This window comes from Cupressus sempervirens, chromosome 3, assembly GCF_028749045.1.
Source record: "Cupressus sempervirens isolate cs-2001-9-10 chromosome 3, ASM2874904v1, whole genome shotgun sequence".
Classification (NCBI taxonomy): domain Eukaryota; kingdom Viridiplantae; phylum Streptophyta; class Pinopsida; order Cupressales; family Cupressaceae; genus Cupressus; species Cupressus sempervirens.
The window spans coordinates 779854530-779878222 of record NC_143120.1 but is presented as its reverse complement, the minus strand read 5'-3'; the positions used below and the strand labels follow the sequence as shown (position 1 = coordinate 779878222).

The following is a 23693-nucleotide window of genomic DNA, read 5'->3' as shown; positions in this document are numbered from 1 at the left end:
AGAACCAATCAAAGCTAACTCTTCTAATTGTTTTTTTAAAAATTTTTTTTCTTGTTCATATTTTTCCAAGGCTACATAACAAAAACGTTGAGCCTCAACAGATGCAGCTCCACAAGGCTCAATATCATGACCACGTAAGCCAGCAATATGGTATTTTAATCTATTTATCCCCCCACTATTAATGGTTTTGCAAAATAGGCATTTTGTTTGAGTTCTCTTTCTACTTGGAAATTCTATGGTGAACTTCCAACACTCATCTTTTTTGTTGCCTTTAGAGAGCTTGGGTTTTTTACCTCCAGAAGCCATTATGACTTAATTAAGGAACAATGTAAAGGTTGCTGCAATAAGACATTTTAGACCAAATATTACCATTTCAGCATTGCATTTTATGAAGATCTAAAGTAATAAAAAAACTCATAAACAAACAAAAAAAATTCATGCAAAAAACCCATAAGCGTAGACAAAAAAATCATCAAAATCTAAACAATCAAGTATTACCTCTTTCAAATGCTTTGGGAAGTGTTGAGAAGAGCTCCTATAAACTCCTTGATGATCTAAATGCAAGCTCCAATGTCACAAATGCAAGCTTTTCTCCTCCTCCTTTCAGCTGGTTGCAAAACAAGAAACCTCTATTTCTTTTCTACCTCTCTCTCTCTTTCTTCTTTTCACTATAGACTGTTATGGGAGCCCTTTTAGGGTTATATGAGTGAGATATGTAAAAAAAAAACATAAAAAAAATGTAAAAAATTATATTTTTATGGCCTGGTTTCGTGCCCGTTGCGGCCGAGTCAATCAAGTCGGGTCACGCGAGTCACTCGGTGACTCGAGAGTCACGCGAGTCACGAGTCATTGTGACTTGGCGAGGTTAGCGCGGCTCGCTGACTCGCCTGACTCACGTGACTCGCTGTGAGTCACGTTACCCTGATCCATTCACACTGTACATCTTCTCCCTACCTCCTTCGTACAACCAATTGATCCACCACATGGCCTTGCCCTTTGCCACCATATGGATTGTTCTAGTTGCCACCGTACAACTTGTCCTTGCCACCGTACGACCTGTCCTGGCCACCGTATGGACCACTCTTACTTCCACTATACAGTTGAAGACTAACTCTACACCATCTATTCCAGGACTGTACACCTTCCATTTTCTCTCTTCCCCACTGTACGACCCCTTCCAACAACTTGGCACTGTGGAAATTAAAGGACACAATGGAAAAAGGGCATCCCGATGCGTGCTACTGGGAAGCAGAACATTTCAGTGGTATCAGAGCTTCGATCCTGCTAGCTCGTGGACAATGAATGAGAGTTTATAGCCGAAAGAGAAGAAGAACCCATTCCGTTGATAGAATGGCTGCCAAACTGGAACCCACAACTGTTGAACTCATGGCACTACTGAGAGACTTTGCGAAGAATCAGACACAGATCAATAATACTTAGCAACTCATGGAAGAGACTCTCAAGAAGTTGGTAGACAATAAAATATCCGGAGAACAAAATGGTCACAGTACGGATTCGGTGTCAGGTAAAGAAAACCCTCATGCAATACGCTCTCGACCTTCCATGCTTTTTTTTCCCACATGGATGGAAGCACCACCCGAAGGGAAGCAGCTGACTTTTGAAGAAATGCAAGAACAACCGAGAGAAGACTGGAAGAATGTGAATTTGGAGGAAGATATATCTTAGAAAGATTACGTAGATCTGAGAATGAGATATTAGGGAGGTTGAAACAAAGGATATTTTAATGATGATCTCGGGAGGAAGTTGAGTAAAGTAAATTTGTCTCCATTTGACAGATCCAGATCAATATTTGCGCAAGCGTGGGTAATGAAGGCCGATACTTCTAGCTTAATCCTATGTGAGAAGAAGCAATTAAATTTATGGCATAACACTTGGAGGGAGTTGTGCATGAATGGTGGCACCACGACACCATCACACTGGGGCATGATCAAATAAACACCTATGCGGAATTCACTAAGAGATTGATAGATCGATTTGATGGAAAAGATCTGAAACTCAATTATAAAGATTTGGCATAGCTGAGGCAAACTGGATCAGTTGACCAGTACATTGCGCAATTCCAAAAACTCTTCGTTTTGGTTGTGGACATTTTTGAAAGAAGATGGATAGTGCCCTTCATGGACAGACTGATAGAACCATTAAAGGGTTGGGTAAAAGGGTTCAATTCTGCCACCTCGTTGGAGGTCTTTAAGAAGGCACGAAGTATGGCATCATCATCGACGTCATCTTGTCAGGGTTACTCACACTACAAACCCTCGATGTTTCCGAGGGACAAAAATAATAGATCTCCACCAAGGAAGTCGTTGGACGAAGCTACCAGACAAGAGCTCTAAAGGAAGAAACTATGTTTCAATTGCAAGGGACCATGGGAAACTAGGCACAGATGCCTCGGGAAAGGAAAGATCCACTATAATGAGGTTGTGTCTGATGATGAGGACAAATAGGAAGATATACCCATCAAAGACATCTAACCCCACGGGGATACCAAAATGGTTAGTTTGAAACGTACAAAAATAATTGCAGTATTGGTACGGTGTGGAGGAACTATTTCCCTAGCCGGTAGCTCGAGGTGCACAGTGTTTCGTGTACAGGGAACCCTTCAAGGACAAAGAGTTATGGTGATGTTCGATAGCGAAGCTATTCTTAACTTCATAAACTCATCTCCAGTGAAATGAAGTCTACGTATAGAGACACACGTAGGATTTTAGGTCAAGGTTGCCGGAGGGACTTTTTTTTCCCTACACACACCTTGTTCCTTGGCTAAGTATCACAATAGCAAATCACACGGTGATCGAGGATATCTTCATAGTGAACCTTGATGACATGGAGGTTATTCTAGGCATATAGTGGATGGAGACACTTGATGAATACACTTAGAGTTTCAAACGGATGGACTTAACTTTTGTTGTCGATGGAAAGAAGGTTGTTCTCTGTGAAATTGCAAATGAGGGTCCGAAGGAAGTGTCTGCATATCGGATGGAAGCAATTTTTCGACGTGATGATGTTGCTTGGGCTACACATTGTTTTGTGTCGCCATAACCTATAAAAGGGTAACAGACATCTTCCCAAGATAGTGATCTCCAGAATATATTGGGTGATCACGATAAATTTTTTCTAGATATTCCTCCTGGCATACCTCATTGAGGGTTTGAACGTACTATTGAGTTGGAAGCAGAAGCCAAGCTTATCATAACCACTCCCTACCGCTATCCTGAGAAATCCAAAGATGAGATTGAAAAGACAATTTAGAAACTGCTGGAGAAAGGATGGATCTGCTCTAGTTCTAGCTCTTTCGCATGATTAGTGGTATTGTTCAAAAAGAAGGACGAGACAATGCGCATGTGTGTGGACTACCGTGCGTTGAACAAAAAAATAATAAAAAATAGATGCCCCATTCCAAGGATAGATGAGTTGATGGATGAATTACATGGCCTAGTCTGTTTTTCGAAAATAGATCTCCGTTCTGGATACTATTAATTCTGCATGAGGGAAGAAGACGTGGAAAAGACAACCTTTTGTTGTCACTACGGGCATTACGAGTTCCCGGTCATGCTGTTTAGATTAACAAATGCACTTGCTACATTCCAATCGCATGAATCACATCTTCAACAAACAATTATGTAAGTACTTACTAGTATTTTTTGATATATTTCTTATTTATTACAGGACATGGGAAGAGCACCTAAAGCATCTAGATGAAGTCCAACAGATCATGAAGGATCAATTCTTGTTCACTAAGTAATCCAAATGTGAATTTAGTATGACCAAAATATTGTACTTAGGAGATGTTGTCAGTAAATATGGAGGCCAAGTTCATCAGGAGAAGATTCAGGCTATACTTGATTGGCCTCCCCTAAAATCACTCATGGAACTGTGAGGATTTTTCAGACTGTGCGGTTATTATAAGAGTTTCGTTAAAGGATTCTCTCAGCTGAGTGCACCCTTAACGAATTTGTCAAGGAAGGGTTCTCTCTAGTGGAATGAAAAGGCACAACTAACTTTTGATAAATTGAAAGAGGTAATGAGCACTTGTCCCGTATTTGCATTACCTGATTTGACTCGACCATTCATTCTGGAGTGTAATGATCCGGAGAGGGCCTTGGTGTGGAATTGATGCAAGATAGACACTCCATAGCCTATGAGAGTAGGAAACTTACACAAACAGAATGCTTATATTCTATTTATGACTGAGATGTTGGCCATTGTACATGCACTAACCATTTTTCGGCAGTATCTAGTGGGTGCTAAGTTTGTCGTTCGTATAGATCACAATAGTCTGAGATATTTTTTGCAGCAATGAGACTTGAATGAGAGGCAACGAAAATGGGTAAGCAAGGTACATGCTTTTGATTTTGACATTGAATATGTGAAAGGAAAGAACAATGTGGTTGTAGATGCTTTGTCTAGGAAACTTGCCATCTACTTACTAACTCATATTTTAGTTGATTGGAACGCACATTTGTTGGTAGAATATTCCAAAAACACATTTACCTGTGAGCTAATGGATGGCAACACCCAGGATGATTGGTACAAAGTGGTGGATCACATCATTTACTATAGGAATTGGATATTTTTAATGTTGGAATCCAAATTGAAGTAGAAAATCTTTAAGGAGGTACACGACTCACCTTTGGTAGGACACCTGGGCTTCCTCAAAACTTATAGATGTCTCAGGGAGAGGTTTTAATGGAAAAGTCTTAAAGGACACGTATTGCAGTATGTAAGAGAATATGCGATCTGCCAGCAGAACAAATTTGAACATACTCTACCCGCCGGGTTATTGTAACCTTTGCCAATTCTAGAAGAGAAGTGGGAAAGTATCTCGATGGATTTCATAACTAGACTTCCCAAGGTGAACATAAAGGATTGTATCATTGTAGTGGTTGACAGACTGAGAAAGTATGCACATTTCTTCACCATCTCCTCAAAGTTTCAGGCTGCACAGGTTGCCAATCTATTTTTTAGAGAAGTCTTTTGTCTCCACGGGTTATCCCGAAACATTGTCTGTGATTGGGATGGGCGATTTATTAGTATCTTTTGGACTAAACTGTTTCGGTTGGAAGGGACAAAATTGTCACCAAGTGCTAGTTACTACCCTCAAACTGATGGACAAATAGAGATTGTGAACAAGTGGCTCAAAGGTTACCTTTGGAACTACATTTTGGCACAACAACGAGTGTGGGTCAAATGGATACACTTAGGGGAATATTAATACAATAACATGTACCTCATGTCCATCAAAATGACACCATTCAAAGCGCTATATGGGTACGAACCTCTTTCCTTCGTCGACATAGTTCTCGGTGATAGTCGCGCACCAAGGGCGAGGGACCGGCTTCAAGAGGGTCAAGACATCTTAAGACGTTTGAAGGAAAACTTACAATGGGCATAGAATCAACAAAAGATGTACGTCGATAGGCACTGAATGGATTTTAGTTTCAAAGTGGGACACTTGCTCTATCTTAGGCTCTAGTCATACTGAGAATCCTCATTGAAGAAGGGAAAAGGAAAATTGAAGCAATGATTTTATGGGCCTTATCATGTAATATCCCTGTCATAAAATAGTTTATTAATCAAATCTTTGTGAATGGGCTGATTGATTTAAAATATCTCGGACCCATTTAATTTTGTTTTCGTAGGTAAGTGTAGCCGTTGGCTATCTTTGTACACCCTCGGAAAGTTTTCCCAACAAGTATTTAAGCACGACTTGTAGGTAGTCGTAGGTATGCATTTTTGAATTATTTCTTTGTACTGTGAATTCTTGTTGGAGTTCTAGATTGTTCGCCATTTCGGAAGTGAAAGATCTTTCCTATTTGGCTCTTGCGGTTTCTTTGGGATTCAACCTTCACCTTATTCCGTTGTTGCATATAATACTTAGCTCGGATCTAGCAAATTTGAGCACCATCTTTTGACAAATTCTAAGTGAAAGTTACTTGTGTTCTAATCTCCATATTATTTGGTTCTATCTGATGAATTTGGATCTCTAAGTTTAGATTGCATTATTGAGATTTCCCTCCATCTGTACACCATTCATTTTTTTGTACTCTGGGAGAATAGACAAAACAGAACAATACACCACTGTATGACATCCTTGTGTTTCGTATGACCTTCCTGTTGCATAGTATCTTTGATAGTACAGCCTTCCTATTGCATAAAATACTTGTCTGTATGGCCTTCCTATTGCATGTACATCCATTCATGCCATACATATTCTCCTCCCCTCCTCTTACAACCAATTGATCCACCATATGACCTTGCCCTTTACCACTATGGATTGTTCTGGCTGCCACCGTACAACTTGTCCTTGCCATCGTACGACTTGTCCTGGCCACTATACAAACTACTCTTACTCCCACCATACAGCTGAACACAAACTCTACACGTCCATTCCTAGACTGTACACCTGATCTTTTCTCTCTTCCCCACCGTACGACCCCTTTCAACAACTTAGCATTGTGGAAATTAGAGGACACAAAGGAAAAGGGTATCCTGACGCCTACTATTGGGAAGTGGAACATTTCATTCATATTGCTCATTTGTTAAAATGGTAGGAGTTGTTGAATATATAGGAAGAGCCAATGTATTGACTTTTAAAGTCATGATGGAAGGTGTGAAAATAGTGAAAAATGAATCCACATCATCATCTATCTCATCTAGAAAAGGTGCTTCCTGCATGGATGGTTCATGAGTTTGTGCAAGTCTTGGGGGAGTTATGATCATAACTTCTCCTTCCTCCTCATCTTCTTCATCAAGTTCTTCCTTTGATTCTTGAATTGGTTCAAGCATCTGAGATGATTTAAATTCCTTTCCACACTTCAACTTGAATTTAAGAGATTTCTTCACAGTAGAAGAAGAAGCACATCTTTGCCTGTGATTTCCAACTGTGGCTTCCTTTTAGGAGGACCAAAACTTCGACAATCCAAACTTTATTTTTGATTAACTCTTTTTAGGCCTTTAATTTTCAACCACTTGTTGGTGTTTGCCAAAATGGATTGAAATCTATCAAGGATAGATGTTCCTTCCTTTTGCTGTCATTGAATGGGAAAAGAGCATCGTCTATCCAAACCGGCCTGATGATGTTCTGGATCAAGAATGTCTCCATTTTGAAAATCTGAAGGGATCTAAAGCATGTTAAGATCAATGATCTACTGCAAAGTCAACCTATAGTAATCCATTTTCGTTATATCCAATTCTGTCCACATGTCAATCCAAACATCTTCGAAATGATGAACATGTGTAAAGGCCCTCTTGATTTGAGAATTCATTTATCTTTAATCAAACTCAAATCTGGCTTTGAATCTTTTCAATTTGATCAACTGAAGTTCTTCCATAGTTTTTGCTTTGTGTACATAATTAATCATATAATTACCAATTACCAGGGGTTTGCCAGAAGAAATACCAAAACCTAGCTTGTGCAAAGCATGTTATTAGATTGAACTTCCATGAGTTGTATGGCCAATTCCATTAAAATGATCCTCTCAATAGCATACCTAGGTAAGGTATATGACTCTTCTTTAAAGTACCTAACCCTCAAGTAAGTAAAGGTTGGAAATTGGATAAAGATACATCCATACCGATTTACCTTCTCCCAAGCTTCATCAAATACCCTTTTAATGGACAACTGTCTATCAAAAAGACACCGAAAATGCCCAAAGGACGCATCCTGAACTATTCTGTAATAGTACTTACTATTAGCGAAAGTAATCTGATCACAGTAATCCCAAACTGGTATTTGAAGACGATCTCCTTTGGTTGAGAGTACAAAAGAAGATCCCATGGTAGCAACAATATAAACAAGGTAGGGATTCATGTAGAAAGGTGCTGAAGTTCCTACGTTGAGCAACTGTTGACAAAGTACAATGTTGGCTAGTTCTCCTCAAAAGATATGTTTCTTATTATCCATGATTTGGAAAATGATCTTTTACATCCATGGTTCAAAATTGTTGGAATCCATGAGGTCACATATTCTGCTAAGAAGGATAATAAGGTCTTTGTACCCCTGCTTGAAATTAGATCTATGAATGGTCTTTGGCCATCTTGAGAAGTTGTTTCTCTTGGAATCCAACCAATATAGAAGATTCACATACTTGTGATAATTTCCCATACTCTCATTCCATATCTCTAAAGATGACTCTTTAGTCAGATCTACGCATTTTGCACTCTACACTCTATGACACTTTGAAAATCTGCTCAATAACCTCTAGATTAATTCTTACAATAACATTGCCATCAGTATCCTTGATCATCTTTGACTTTGGACTGAAACGCTTTGCACATCCAAGAACAAACTCTGGTTCCAAGGTAGCCATGGGAAACGTAGACACCAAGTGAATATGACTCCTTTTGATACATTTCAATACATGACTAATAGGAGCTTGTACCCTTCGTAGAAAATCAGTCATGTCTACATGTCTGATCTTTGTATCTAACACATTGTCAAGAATGGATGTGATGTGAGATTGAGTTGCATTAGCCAACTCTTTATCAAATTGATATTTCACCTTGGCTTTAGATTTTGACAGTGAGGGCATCTCTTGTGCTTGCACTGCAACATAAAAATTCCAAAATGTGAACACATCATCAGAGGATATTGCCATAAAGGTTGATTTGAAGTATGGTTTAGCATCTTCAAGGATCTAATGAGATGATATCAAAAAAAGTATCATGCATATGTAGAAGATGGAAAACGGTTTATGAAGTAGGAATGACAAGAGATGGATATGCTTTGAAACGTGAGAGTGGAATGCATGGGAATGCATGTGAATGAAAACTCTTGACTTTAAAAGTCAGTTGGACTTCCAAGATGTCAATGCAAGAAAAGTGGATTTGTCAATGCACGGAAGGTGGATTACATGTATATGCAACATGTAATGAGGAACATAAAGTGAGATGCATGAAAATCGAGGATGAGCTTACATGTGTGTGTGAAAGATGAGACGAAATGCGTTATGACAAGGAAAATTGAAATACATGTATTTTTCTCATGAAGTGTAAGTGCATATGGAAGGAATGAATGCAATATGCTTTGAGGCGAAGTGAACTTTTATAGACGTCTTTGAGAAAAGTTGAAGTTTAAGTACATGGGAAAACATGCACATGACATTTTTTGACCTTTTAAAAGTAACTTTTAGTTAAAAATGAATTCTCAAGATGTGATTGCATGTAAAGGGCTTTTCATGTAAACATGACATGTGATTGGGTGCGAAAAGTGAGATGAGTGAAAATGGAAATGGAGAATGAGATTACATGTACTTGTGGATGATGTATGAAATAAATGTAATTGCATGCAAAGAATGAGATTTGAAGTGTTATGACATGGAAAGATGGAAATGGAATGAAATGATGCTCATGAAATGGAAGGTGGAGTAAAAGAAACATGCTCAAGTTCTTGGGAAAGCACTTGCATTTTCTTCAAAACGAAGAAAAATTGAAATACAAAACAGAAAACCACAAAAACAAACACAAAAGAAAAACGTACCTTTGGCAAAAGACTCAAACATGTCAACAAGCAAGCTACCTCAAAATGCAAATTTGAATTTGGAGTTTGGGAAAAAACCAAAAACATGAAAATGAACCATTTCATCGTTTTTAAAGAACAAATGCACTTTTCATGGCATCTAAATCAACAATTTTGAAGCATCAAGCTAAAATATGCACAAAATCAGCAAGATAAGCATGAAATAATTATCAAGAAGGAATATGTCCACTTGCTTGATGATTGTGTGACCAAAATGAAGGAGAAAGAAACTCCAACCTTGAAAAAATCTCAAACAAACTTGGACCTCTTCAACCTTGCAATGATGATTTTGAAATGAGCATCTAATGAGGTGTCTTTCATGCCCAATCCCAAAAACGTGCCCTAGAAATCCTCCCAAATCCCACATTTTCAGTAAATGCAAGATAATAGGAAATTTTTGATGAAAAACATGATTCAAATCTGCACTTTAATGAGTTGTTTTTAGCATTTAAATGCAAGAACATCCTTTCCAATGACAATAACATGGACATTCATCACAAAATGCTTCTTCTAGATACAAAAACGTGATCTAGAAAGGGCAAAATTTGGGCATTTTTTTGCCAAAATGTGCCCTAGAATGGAGTCAAAAAAGGTATTTTTTGCATGGGAATGCAACGTTTGATGCATTGGAACACCTTCAAATGCAAAAATGATCCTATAGAGAAGATCTTGGTTTGGATTGAAGAGATTTGAAGGTTCCAAGTAAAAATAGGTCCTTGGAGAGCAAATGTATGAAATGTTGCTTTCAATCTTCAAAAACGGGTTCTAGAGAGGCAAATGCATGCTCTTGAAAGCAATTCGCACCTTTTTGGGGTGATTGCACATTTTAAATATGCATCCAAGGCCAAAACATACCTTTTTGGTGCAATAAGCCTCCTTGAGTTAGAAGACACTTTTAGGTGCAATTACATATTTTTAAAATATGCCTTTTGACCAAAAATGGGTTTTTGGGATTCATATATATGTTCCATAGGCAAAACACACTTTTTAGGTGCAAAGACATGTTTTAAAAACTTGCAATGACAACCTCCAAGGCAAAACGCACCTTCTAGGTGCGTTCGCATATAACATGCATGTCTCAACTTTTTGATGCCTTTTTACGCACTTACATGCATTCCCTTTCAAAATCGCACCTTTTAGGTGCAATTGCATATTTTTTATGAAATATGCGTGTAGACATGTTGAAAACAACTTGAGTGATGAATTAAGCACATGCTAATTTGATTTTTGATGAAATATTACTTAAATGGACCATAAATAATATTTACACTATCTTATTAAAAATATAATGTGCAAATATCATTTAAAAGTAGTATTTGCTAGAGCGTTTGATTTTAAAATAAAAAAATTAATCAAACTATATAGTTAATATAGTCACTTAAGTGAAAAATAAAAAAACAACTCAACTTAAAAAAGTAACATGAAGTACACTATAGTTACTTTAAGTGAAAAAATCAAAATGAAAAAGTAACTAAAAAACATAACATAAATTGAATTTATTAAGTTACATTTTTCAAAAATTGAATGTCAAATTAAAAATATAACATGATATTTTTAATTTGTGGAGTTGCATCAAAAAGGTCCACTTTTTGGGCACTACATCGGTTATATCTTTTGAATGCCAATCCCGATTAAGCCCTAAGATAGATCAAATTGAAGGGAAAATTGAAAGCAATGACTTGAGCAAAACCAAAGGACTAAAAACCAACAAACACACTCAAATATGAAGAAAAAGACGTTGAAGGCCTCAAAAATCAAGCATAGGCTCGACGAATAGAAAAATGAAAAAGATTTGACAAAAGTCTTCAGTAAAAGAATTTGTTACGTGAATTGGAGTTAATTTCTCGATCAATTTTAACCAATTGAATAACAAATTCAACTCAGAGAAAAGCAAAACTAGCTTGAAAAAGTTTTGTACTGTTACTTGCATTTTGTGGTGACAAAATGCAGGACAAGAAAATGATGAGTGAGATGTGTACCTAGATCTAAGGATAAATCCGTTCTCCCCTCAACATGGTTATTCAAAATGAAACATGCTCCAAATGGTAGTATTAAAAAATACAAAGCCAAGTTTGTAGCTTAGGGATTCTCTCAGAAGGCTGGAATTGATTATGAGAAAACATTTGCTCCAGTTGATCAATAAACCTCTGTAAGAACCAATATAGCCATTGCAACATCTAAAGGATGGAAGATAACTCAAATAGGCGTTAAGACTGCCTTTCTAAAGGGTGTTATCAAAGAAGTATATATAGAACAACCAAAAGGATTTGTCACTCGTGACAAAAATTCCTATGTGTGCAAATTGAAGAAGGCACTCTATGGCCTTAAACAAGCCCCCATGGCATGCTACGAAAGGATAGACAATTATCTCTCTAAATTAGGATACTCTAAAAATGATGCTGATCCTAATATGTATTTCAAAATATATGATGCTGATATGACTATTCTTGTATTATATGTTGATGACTTACTATTAACAGGTGAAGACTATCTCATAGTAAAATACAAATAGGATTTGGTAGTTGAATTCGACATGAAAGCTCTTGGACTTCTACACTACTTGGTTCTAGAAGTGTAGCAAAAGGAGAAGTACGTTTCTTAAACCAAGGAAAATACATTGTTGACATCTTGACCAAATTTGGAATGATGGACTTCAAGTCTTTGACCACACCTATGAAAACAAATCTTCACAAGCTTAAAAATGACGGAATTGAATTTGAATCTACTAATCCTACTTACTACAGACAAATAATTGGATCACTAATGTACTTGCTGAATACCTGTCCTGATATATGTTACACAACCAATACCTTATTCCTGTGCGAACCTAAGAGATTCATCTCATGGCAGCCAAGCACATCTTATGATAGTTGCTTGCTACGATTGGACATGTTCTTAAATATGATCAAGTTGAGATTCAACTTCATGGGTACTTAGATTATGATTGGGCCGACAACTCCATTGATCGTAAAAGCACTATAGGATGTTGTTTAAATCTTAGTTCAGCTATGATATCTTGGTTTAGTAGAAAGCAGTCATCAGTTGCCTTAAGTTCCACTGAAGTAGAATATATAGCTTCCTCCATGGGAGCTAGAGAAGCTGTATGGTTAAGAAAGTTGCTAGTTAGATTATTTGGAAAACCTTTAAAACTTACAATTATGCATTGTGACAATCAGAGCTGCATTAGTTGTCAGTAAATCCAGTTTTCCACAACTGATTAAAGCATATTGAAATTCTTTTATCATTATGTTAGAGATATGGTGAACAGAGATGTTCTCAAGCTAGAATACTTAAGCACTTATGAGAAAACTGTCGATATATTCACTAAACCTCTCTCTAAGCCTAAATTGGAGCATTTAGAAGGTAAACTTGGGATGATTCAAATGTGATTGTAATTTTTGAGAATGAATCTCAATTGTATTTGTTGTAATATATGTGTACATTCATTTGAAATTTTTAAAAGAGTTACTATCTCATATATGTGTAATATGTCATGAAAGGTGACGATCTTTCATTGATATATGTGTTTGGAAGGTGGCTATTGTAAGATGATGATCTTATAAATAGCTTGACCTGTTGTCATGACAGACTTCATTAAGTTGTTGTCTCAAAGTAGTGCAAGAGATCATGACATTGTGATTTCTTGTTATTTGATAGACTGTATTAAGTTGTTGTCCCAGAGTGCCAGAAATCAGATAATCTATTCTCTTGATAGGCATCAATGAGGTTAATGCCAGTGCACATATCTAGAGAATATTGATAATTCAATTCTCCCTCACTAAGAGGGAGCGTTAAATTTGTAGCTTCAATCGAACATAATAAATCAAATGTATATTTGAAATGTATTTACACACACACATAATTGGTGATCAAAATAATAGAAAATGATTTTCCATATTATCGAACATCTCTTCATATTACCTATTAATTATACTGAATGTGTTCGGGCTCTTTGTTATGATCGGGCTTCATATTATAATCTTTGAAATGCATAAACAATAGTCACCAAGAAGGAAATGTGATTATGTCCACGTAGGGAAATGACCCTATGTGGCCGTAGTCACGTAGAGTCATGTCTCTACGTAGACATGGCTAGACATGGCTCTTTGACATTATATTTATAGTGACCATTGTTTGGAGAGAAAGACATCTATACAACGACATCTTCAATACCTTCAATAGTGGTCACCATTTCTCCACTTACAGTCATCAGTTCATGTTCAGATTTTTCTGTTATGTTATATCAAGGCCATAATATCTGTGTTCCACGAGGATGCGTTCCCAATGGTTTTGGGGTCGTACCCATACTGGGGATGAAACGGGGAAACGGGGACAGATTTTGGCTATCCCTAGAGTCGTCCCCTTCTGAAAATTTCGGAAATGTCCCCGAAACGACCAAATTTTTTTGGTTGGAAACTCGGCCAGCAATAAAAGGGATGGTTTTGCCATCCCAGAAATTGCTGGCCATCCCCTTTTTTCCAGCCAATCTGGTAAAGGCAAAATGCCCCCAAAAAACCATTTTTTTCTAATTTTTGTTGTATGTGAGGTCCCTAGTCATCTTAAAGGCATAATAAAAATATGCAACTCATATTTGGTCCATTAAAACACTAACTCTTCTACTCATTTTTAGATTTGACATACTTGCTAAGAGGAAGGAAAAAAACATAAGAGTAGTAGCAGCAGTGAGGAAAGATTGTGTTTAGTATTTACTAACTATTTTAGTTGTACTTCTCTTTATTTCATTATGATTTCAGCATGATACTTAGAGCCTTTAGGCATTTTGATTTTATCTATATATGTTTGTGATATTGTTATAATGGAAGTACTTAGTATTTTCCATTTGATAATATTCCATGTATTGATTTTCTAAAATGTCTATGGTGAATGGTTTATCAATGTTATGATACGCATATTAGAATTTTGTCTCTATATATAAAAAATCCCCTATGTTTTTAATTGCCATCCCTTGAGGTCGTGTCCCTCGAAATTTTGGCTTCAACCTGTACCCGTATTGGAAACACGTCCTCGTCCCCTAAAACATCCCCATCCCGGAAACTCTGTGGAGCACAGCATAATTTATTTAATTGCTCACTATTGTCACGTATATGGTGAATTCAAACATGCTATTATTATTCAGACTATAAGTAAATTGTTAATAGTATTTATGAGATATTACTTTGTCAAAAATCCTGTATACAATTACAATTTTGGAACCTTTTTAAAAGAAAAGAAGAAAAACTTCGCAATACATATTTGAAGTCACAAGTAATTGCATTTAAGATAAAGGACAATTGAGTTTAGGGTGATAGGAAAAGGATAAACATGGAAGGCAAAGAAGTAGCATCTCATAATTAACTATGAGTTTGTAACTTTGTATACTTAAACACTTGATAAATTTACAATTTACAATATTTGGTGAGAAATAAGGACGAAGAAGCAGAAATAAATTAAATAATCAGCAGCAATAATTATAGGATCTCCTCACCCTCTAATCTGTAATTTGACAGTCTTTTAGGATAATTTGGTGTTTGATATGGCAGTCGTCGTCGTTGGTTGGAGCACCAAACAAGATATCCTTGCATAAATTTGTCTCAAGTAATCTATTTCATAAATTGGGAGAACAATCTTAGACTATAGAATTAACTAATGACCAATTTCAAACTCAAAATTTCAGTCAACTTTGTTGCAGTGATTTCATCATTTTTAGTTTTGGTGTTCTCTATTTTTTCTCATGAATGTTGGTTGCAATATAAATGTTGTAACACCTTGGAATTCTGATTTACATGAACAATGCATGCAGGAATCCTTCCTACTGGGGGAGAGTTTGCTTCATCTCTACACCAGATGGTGAGAATTGTGGACTAGTGAAAAATTTGGCTCTGACATGCCTTGTCAGCTTGAATACAGATGAAAAACCTGTTCTTGATACATTAAATCAATATGGAATAACGCTCGTTGATCAAGTTTCATTGTTAGCTTCGAAAGATGCAACGAAAATTTTTGTGAATGGAGAATGGGTGGGGATCCATCACGATCCTAATTCTCTTCTAAAAATGCTGCGAGATCTTCGTAGGAGGCAGCATATCCACCCACAGGTAGGTTTCTAACTATAGACATTGCTTGGTTTACTTAGTCCGGTGATTGAAAAGTTGCATTTTGATGAAATGGTTGAACAGTGGTATAGTAAATTTTCAATGGGTTCTTGTTAGATTATATCTTTGAGTTGGTATTTAATATGTGAAAGCTTCTATTGAAATGAGAATTTCTTTCTGAATTCATTTTCAGTTTTGCCAGATGAAAATAAAAGAAATTTATTCATAATGTTTATGGTTTCAAAGAGCAATGCATCTGTGTGCCAATTTCAATGTTATTTGAAATCATATCTCGGTTTACGTAGTCCCTTTTAAAAATGTTGCATTTTGTAAAATGGTTGAATGGTGGTGTATTGGATTTTCAACAGGTTCTTGTGAGATTATATCTTTAAGTTGGTATTTAATATGTAAAAGCTTCTATGAAATGATAATTTCTTTCTGAAATCATTCTCAGTTCCCCATATGAAAATAAGGGAAATTTATTCATAAATTTTTTAAGATACAAAGAGCAACATATCTGTATGCCAATTTCAATGTTATTTGATGTCACCATTTGTCTTTCCCTCCACAATATTGTTGTAGGTTTACAGTATTTCAAATATAGAGGAGATTATTGTAGTGACCTTTTGTCCATTTTTAAGCAAAGTCTTTTGTGGTCATGTGCATAAATGGAAAGCACAATTGCAATAGTTGATAAGACAATTTATAATTTTATGGTCCCAGTAGAAGTGTAAGATTGCAAGTGGATCACACGCTGCTTAAAATAATTAATTAATTGGTGATATAAACTTGTTTATGGTGTCCTGCTTCATTACTAATTTAAAACTATATTTAGGCTGTTTGACATCGATCTTAGTAGATACACAAATAAAAATCCCCAGAATTAGCAGACATTAATGGACCATTTCTGGTACCTATGAAAATTTCAAATTGTCCAGCATTAATATCAGTTTTATTTTATGGCTGTTGACCACTTTTGTTGAATCATAAGGAAGTTTAGCGTTATCTGTTCACTTTCTTGGTAATCTTTTCATGTAAACAGAAAATTGTAACAATAAAATCTACATTTGGCAAATGGAGGGAAATAAAAATAGCGCAATTTTCTATAATAGGGTATAAAGATCTGAAGAATCTCTTTGGGTCTAAAAAATGGTTAAACTAGCATAAATACATTTGTTGTTCATGTTGGTTTAGAATAATACCTGAACAAAGTATGGGACTGGCGACAATGGATATGAAGATTAAGTTATAAATAACTGGAATTATCTTGAGGTATGCATTTAACAATGTTTACATCATATTTCACAACCAAGCATTGAAGATCAAATGTGTGATATTTTTTCTTCATCATTCATGATTGCCAAGAGAATAAGTTATACAAGCAAACTTTTTATTTGTCCAGCTGCACAATTGATCTATAATTACTCCCATTCAACTTGTAGAAATTACTTGAAAAAGTAGTAAGATACCATCCTACCTTGATCAAAGTGACAGTCTAAGAGTAATGAATGATGTTTAAAATCAGAGAAGTAAGTGCAGAGGAAGAGAATTTACCACACAACAACTCAGAATGTATCTAGGAAGACACCCAGAAGAGAAAAATCAGCTTCACTGTGCATGCCTACTTAGATATTATTCATCACCAGGAACAAGTACAGAGAGTAGATACTGGTGATATCTACTCCAGTGGTTCACTGACAGATACACAGCTGAGAAATGTCCAGTGTTCAAACATGGAAGTGGTGGCTGTCTGAGGTGGCAGAAAAAAATTGAATTTCAGTTCATTTTTGTATCATCTCAGTCAAAAGTAATTGGGAAAAAGCACCATAATCTTCCATGTAGTAATGCAAAAGGCCATTTGTTGACATGGTTTAATCTTCAAAACATTTGTGGAGTTCAAGGATTACTTCTTCTGTCAGTTTAATGTTTCCTTGTTTAGCTTCTTCTTAATCAGAATACTAGCAATCTGTTGAAGTCAGTTTCTCAGTGAGATATTAGATGATACACATTTTATTATCCTTGTCTTTTTTGCTCCACTACCAAGAAATCTCTCTTCCAATTGTGGTAAAACTTTGTACATCCCGGGCAGGCTTGACAAAGCAAGGTTTCATAGCTGTGTAGCCAGTAGATGCATTGCTCTCCTCTAGACATGTTTACAACCCTAACAACCTTGCCTGTGACATCTTTGGTCACAGGAGAGTATCAGTTGTGGTCTGTGGAAGACTCCCAGCATATACCATGCAAAAGATGCTGCCTCCCACACAACTAAAACTTAAAAGTTGAACATGTTGGGAAGCTAGAAAATAAACTCGAAAGATATTCATGTTTATCTACATTCCATCTCCCTCTCGACACGTTTCCAACACTAGAAACTCTGAGACATCTTTCGTCACAGGATACTTTCAGTTGCGGTCTGCATAAGGCTCCCAGCATCTACCATGCAAAAGATGCTGCCGCCCACAAAACTAAAACTTAAAAATTGAACATGTCGGGAACCTAGAAAATAAGCTCAAAAGATATTCATATTTTCTATGTTATTGCTACCGTTATTTTAATTCCTCTAAACAGACTTTGCAGTAGACACAATGGGGGCGGATTTTCTAGATCCTTGGGAGTTGGGATTTTGCCCTTAATAAAACATTTTTTTTCATCATTCTTGTATGTCTTTCTTCATATTCCTATATATATATAATTGTACACCATAGCAAAAGAATTTTTAGTATTGAAAGATTCAACTTGTTGGTTTGGGCCCTTCCCTGTAATGTTATTATACACTTTTGTTGAATTTGATTGATTCCTATGAAGCTTCATTTGGTTATGATGGAGATTTTTTAAATTTAGATGAAATCTTTGCTCCTTTTATTCTATAGATCTGGATTGCTGGTGGGAGTTTGATACTTATTCAGGCATACCTGCCAAGGGTTTTGCAGTATTGACAGCTCATGATATTTTGTATAAATTATTAGATAATTCAAAAAAAAGTGGCATCTGTAAGTGGCCCCCTCTAATGTGCCGGTACCTGTACTAATGTCTTATGCCGTTACAAGTACCGACTTCTGACAACCTTGCTTCATAGGCTGCTTTGAATAATGTGATGAACAGGAAATCAATGAATATTTGTGTAGCAATTATTGTTTGCTAAGAGGCCAAATCACTCAGTGCTGTTATTTTGTACAGTTTAGTCTAATTTGCTTATTCTGGTTCTGGTTCCAGTTCTGGCTCAAGGGTTCAGTCAAATTATTTGTGGGGGTTGTGTTCATTTTGGGTTTGTTTGTACAAATACATATGGAATATATATATATATATATATATATATATATATATATATATATATAACCTAAAATAAAAATACTTGACTTAATATAAATATTTTAATTACAATAAAAATAAATAAAAGAAAATCAATATTAATTATAAATATTAAAGTTAATATATTAAACATTCATATTAATAAAATTAATATATAATATTATACTATAATTATGATAAAGAATAAGTAGAAAAACTAATATACAATAAATATTAGTAAAATTATATAATTAATATATAATGTTAAAATATAATAATAAATTATAATTATTAATAAAAAACAATAATAGTATTAACTTTGTCTATGAATATCAATAAGTGTATATATTCTAATATACTATTATATAATTTACCATGAGCCACTTGGAGATAGGGAGACTTGGAGACTTTGGAGATTGTTACTAGTATTGGTACTTTTCAAAAGTAGAGAACATGAGTACTTGGAGATGACAATTTTTTTCATAATATATTTTAATAAAATCTAATAAGAAATATCATAACATAGAGCTTTGGAAACAAGAACAATGGAAATGTTTATGTTTGAACATTATAACCATTGAATCAAAATATCAAATTTGAAATTCAAATTACTAATACTAAAAGTAATGTCATTTAATGTTGTGCCATATAGAGTCACACAGTTCAAAACTCACACTACATATATGTTTTCTGAGTATCACATATGATCATATTAGATTATCATTACATATTGAAACTCAAATATATATATAAATAAACTTCAATCACCCATCCTTGGTCTTCCTGAACACACAATTATGGGATTCAGTTAAGTAAGGCTTCAACTGGTAATGCATGGCATTTAAGTAGCAAGAAATGATAGAAAATATATTTCTGTTCATTTTTAATATGCTTTTTTCACTTGTATGGGCAGGATACGCCATAAATAATGGCGGGAGACTTCAAGATGAAGTCTTTGCTCATCTTTGAGGTCTTAGGCGTCAAGACTTAAGAGGTGTATCTTTGTCTTCGAGACGCATCTTAAAAGGTGGAGATGTGTCTCCTGTTTACTATGACTATCATATATTATGTTAGTATATAATTTACTCTTATTATATACTATTATAATTTAACAATGGAGCTTCAGACAGAATGCCAATGTTCACTATGATGGAGCGTAAAAAGAAGGATTGCTTAAAATCCACACTTTTGGGTTTTCCTCCTGTGGCATTGTTGACATCTTGGTGGAGCACATTCTATCCAAATTGGTGATCAGCGATAAATAATTTAACATTGCAAATAAAAACCCAACAAAGTTTGTCAAATTGATAGGTACAAAACAACAAAATTGTGGTGACAATACAAAAAAGGTATAATGGACACCCTAGAATTGCCCAAAAATTGAACCAACTGCTGATAGCAATTTAGTCAAATAATTTGCATCCAACTCTTAATTTCTCCATTAAATGTCCAAGTCCTTTTATGGCTTCAGAAATAAAAAGTTTATTTGTTTTTATGTCTTTGCATAGATTTGAAACCACATAACATGAACGAGAAGGAATCTATAATAATATGCAAACTGAAGATTGAACTACTGCTGAAATAATATTAATTTTCAACTAATAAAATCAAATATATAGCAGACTTTTCAACTCCCTTATTAATCTAGCATTATAACATAATTTTCCAGTAATGACTTTGTAATGTTCTAATCCTGGAGAAGACTAATTTCCACTATATCCTAATTCCGTTCTTGTTAAGTAGCTAGAGGGTGTAGTATGGAGAGGGTATGATATTTGATATGGCCGTACACTGCAATGGTATTGGTCGTATGATGCCATTGAGCTGGCCGCATGGTGTCTAGGATGAGGCCGTATAGGAGGTAGAATGACAGCCTTACTGTATTATGTTGTACGGTGGGGCAGAGGTATTGTTGAGTCCGTATGGTACTATGGCTGTACGGTGGAAGTAGGAGAAGGCCGTATGGTCAATGATGATGGTAGTATTGTTGTGAGGTTCTCACACCATCGCCTCAAATTCTTTGGGGACCCCCCTTTTTTTAATCGCCTCGGCAAATTTTTGGATTGCCCAAAATTTTTGAGTTTTGAAAATTTCACACCTTGGCACCTTCAGGACAAATGTGGGTAGGCTTAGCTTATTTTCACCTAGTTTCAACTTGATTTTCCAGAGCAACCAATTCCATCCTTAGGTCGAATAAAATTTTAAAGAGCAAGATTTGGTAGGATAAAATTGTAAATTTGTACTTAGACGTTTTCCTTTGAAAATCCGGATATAATTGTGTAAATCCAAGGGTTAGCCAAAATCCAAGATAAAGAAATATGGGAGTTGGTTCATCCAATTTCCACAGTTTACATTCATTAGAGTGGCAGGAAGTACAGTTTGTCCTAAGAGACTTTCAAGATACCCACCTGACAAGGTAGTTTTAATGGAATTGGCTAGGCAACTTGAGCACTATGATAGAATGATGAGAAATGAAAGGAAAACAGGTGTTACATTCTTAATCATAATTAGCAATGATAGTTTGCCCAAATCGAGCCTCCTTTGAAGTTGCGGAGAAGGAATTGGAATGGTATCATCTGTGATGGTACAGAGCAAGGCAAGGATTTGATCCTAAGGGTCTTATCAAGGTATCTCATGGAAATGAATTCAAGTATGTTCCTACCATAGAAGACTTTTGGGCCAACGCCAAAGATGACTTTCATGTGAGAAAGCTAGCTTTCTCAAGGTTGTTGGTGAACATAATGAGGGCTATTAGATGGAGAGGCCTTGATATTCCGGATCAACTGGAGGATGATGGAAATGTGTTGAGAGAAGACTATGATACAATAGAAGGAACAGAATTGAATCCAGTGGATTGGGATGACCATCAGGATCCTTCCTTGGAGGTAGTCACAAGGGCAGTGGATTTACATACTAAGTCGTGGTATAATGAAAGACTAAGGAAGCTGCAAAGGCAAAGGATCCCCCTTACCTATGAGATGATGAGGCCAAAGGAGAGACAAGCAGAATCGGTCGGACACAGGAATGAAGGAAGTGGTCGGCAACAAGAAATGGTTAGGAATAGCAAGAAGAAAGTTTTGGAGGTAGAGAAGGGAAAAGAACATCTAGAGCCTCCAGCCAAGAGACAACATGCAACACCATTAAGAGAGAGTATAATTGAGGCTAGAAGCTAAGAGGTCAATTCAAATGATAAAGGGGTTACAGTGGAGGTGAGCTCTGATTCGAAATCAAGTGGCTATAGTGAAAGCACCGAGTACTCCCCTCTCTCGGAGAACCAGCAAGGAAATGATATTGAAGAAACTAGTAGAGAAGAAGATGGACCAATCGACATTGAGGCAATAAGTCAGAAACCTGAGGCCGTTGGTGATGCTTTGTTAGTCGAACCGAATCCAAATTTGGGGAGATGCACTGCACCACTATGGTTAAGACAAATGCTTATGCCAAGAGGCGAGGTGGTAATGGCCCATACAGCTGAGGACAGCCAAGGGTTAATGGAAAAGGGTGATAGTGAGAACCAAAAACAAATGGCAAGAATGGTGGCAAGGGTAATCAGGAGCAACAGTGATGGTCACCGAAAGGTTCAGATTGCTATTCCAACAGTCAACAAGGCAGTGAATGAGATTGTGGCCCAAGAATATGAGATAGCGGAACATAACTTAGGAAGGAATACAGATGATATGGAGTGTGAGGAGGTCCAGGAAGGTATAGCATCAATCAGAGAAAGGTTAAGGAAGGTCAATGAAAGGATAGTAAAGTTGGAGGCCGAGAACAAATATTGGAGAGATTGCTAGCCCATCCAACAGCTGCACCAGGCAGCCCTTCCTCAAGACAGCGGGAGCAATTCAGAAGAGATATCAGCTTAGCTACACGAAGTCAGGGATTGGATCCATGATACAATCCAAGATGGGCGGAATTTGTTGCCTTCATCTCGACATTCCAGTCATTAGTGGCCGTTAGAGACAAGTTCAGAGTATTTGAAGAAGAGTGGAAAGGTTTCCTTCCCATCAGAGATTTGGCTATTCCTAGGCTACAGGCATTCATTGGGCTACCAGAGGCATATTTTCAAAGGCCCAGGTTGGTTGATGAGAGAGGATTGAGTATAGTTGAATCTTGGTTTGTTGCATTAACTACCAGATTTAGAACACTTGAGGAAATACATAATGAGATTGCACGACACAATGCAAGCGTCAACACTTCTATTTCAACCATGATGAGCAATGTTGGGGTGGCACTTGATTTTGAGGATATTAGAGAAGAGGATATCAATGAGATAGATTTTGGATCGAGGTTGGATGAGTTGGGAAAGGTTGCCATCAGGAAGAAGCATTTGGGCACCCTTTCCTCTCTCAATGCTATTATTGGATTTGCGAAGGAATATGAGAAGGATCACAAAAGGATACTACAAGTAGTGAGCAGCGTAGCGAAGTCAACAGAACTCAGGGCGAAGCACACACCTTGTCCTCCTATGGAAGAAGTTAACGAAAGGCTAGCTAAGTTCATTGCCTTAGCTAAGAAAATGAAAGACAAGGGAAGAGTTATATTAGAAGATCATCTGATGTAAGCCCAAGTGGCAAATTTCCCCTTTCTTCTAGAATAGGACAAGTCTTTATTTTTGATTGGCCACCATTTTGGTGCCTTCTCATTGGTTGCCACTTTTTGCACTTTTTTCATTGGTCCATTGACGAGGTGGCAACTTCTCATTGGCCGATGGGGTGGCAACCCTAATTAGGGTTTTGAGGATCCAATCTGGATCGTTGATCTTGTCTTGAACTCCA

General features: G+C 36.4%; 1 protein-coding gene across 2 annotated transcripts in view; it reads left to right on the top strand.

Moving 5' to 3' along the window:
- Nucleotides 1-23693, top strand: part of LOC149569106 (DNA-directed RNA polymerases IV and V subunit 2-like) — a 261527-nt gene that overhangs the window by 194934 nt on the left and 42900 nt on the right. For both annotated transcript variants that reach the window (XM_089821887.1, XM_089821888.1), the window contains exon 6: nucleotides 15339-15633. In XM_089821887.1, coding sequence (XP_089678013.1) covers nucleotides 15339-15633 — 295 coding nt within the window. The remainder of the gene's footprint in view (nucleotides 1-15338; nucleotides 15634-23693) is intronic.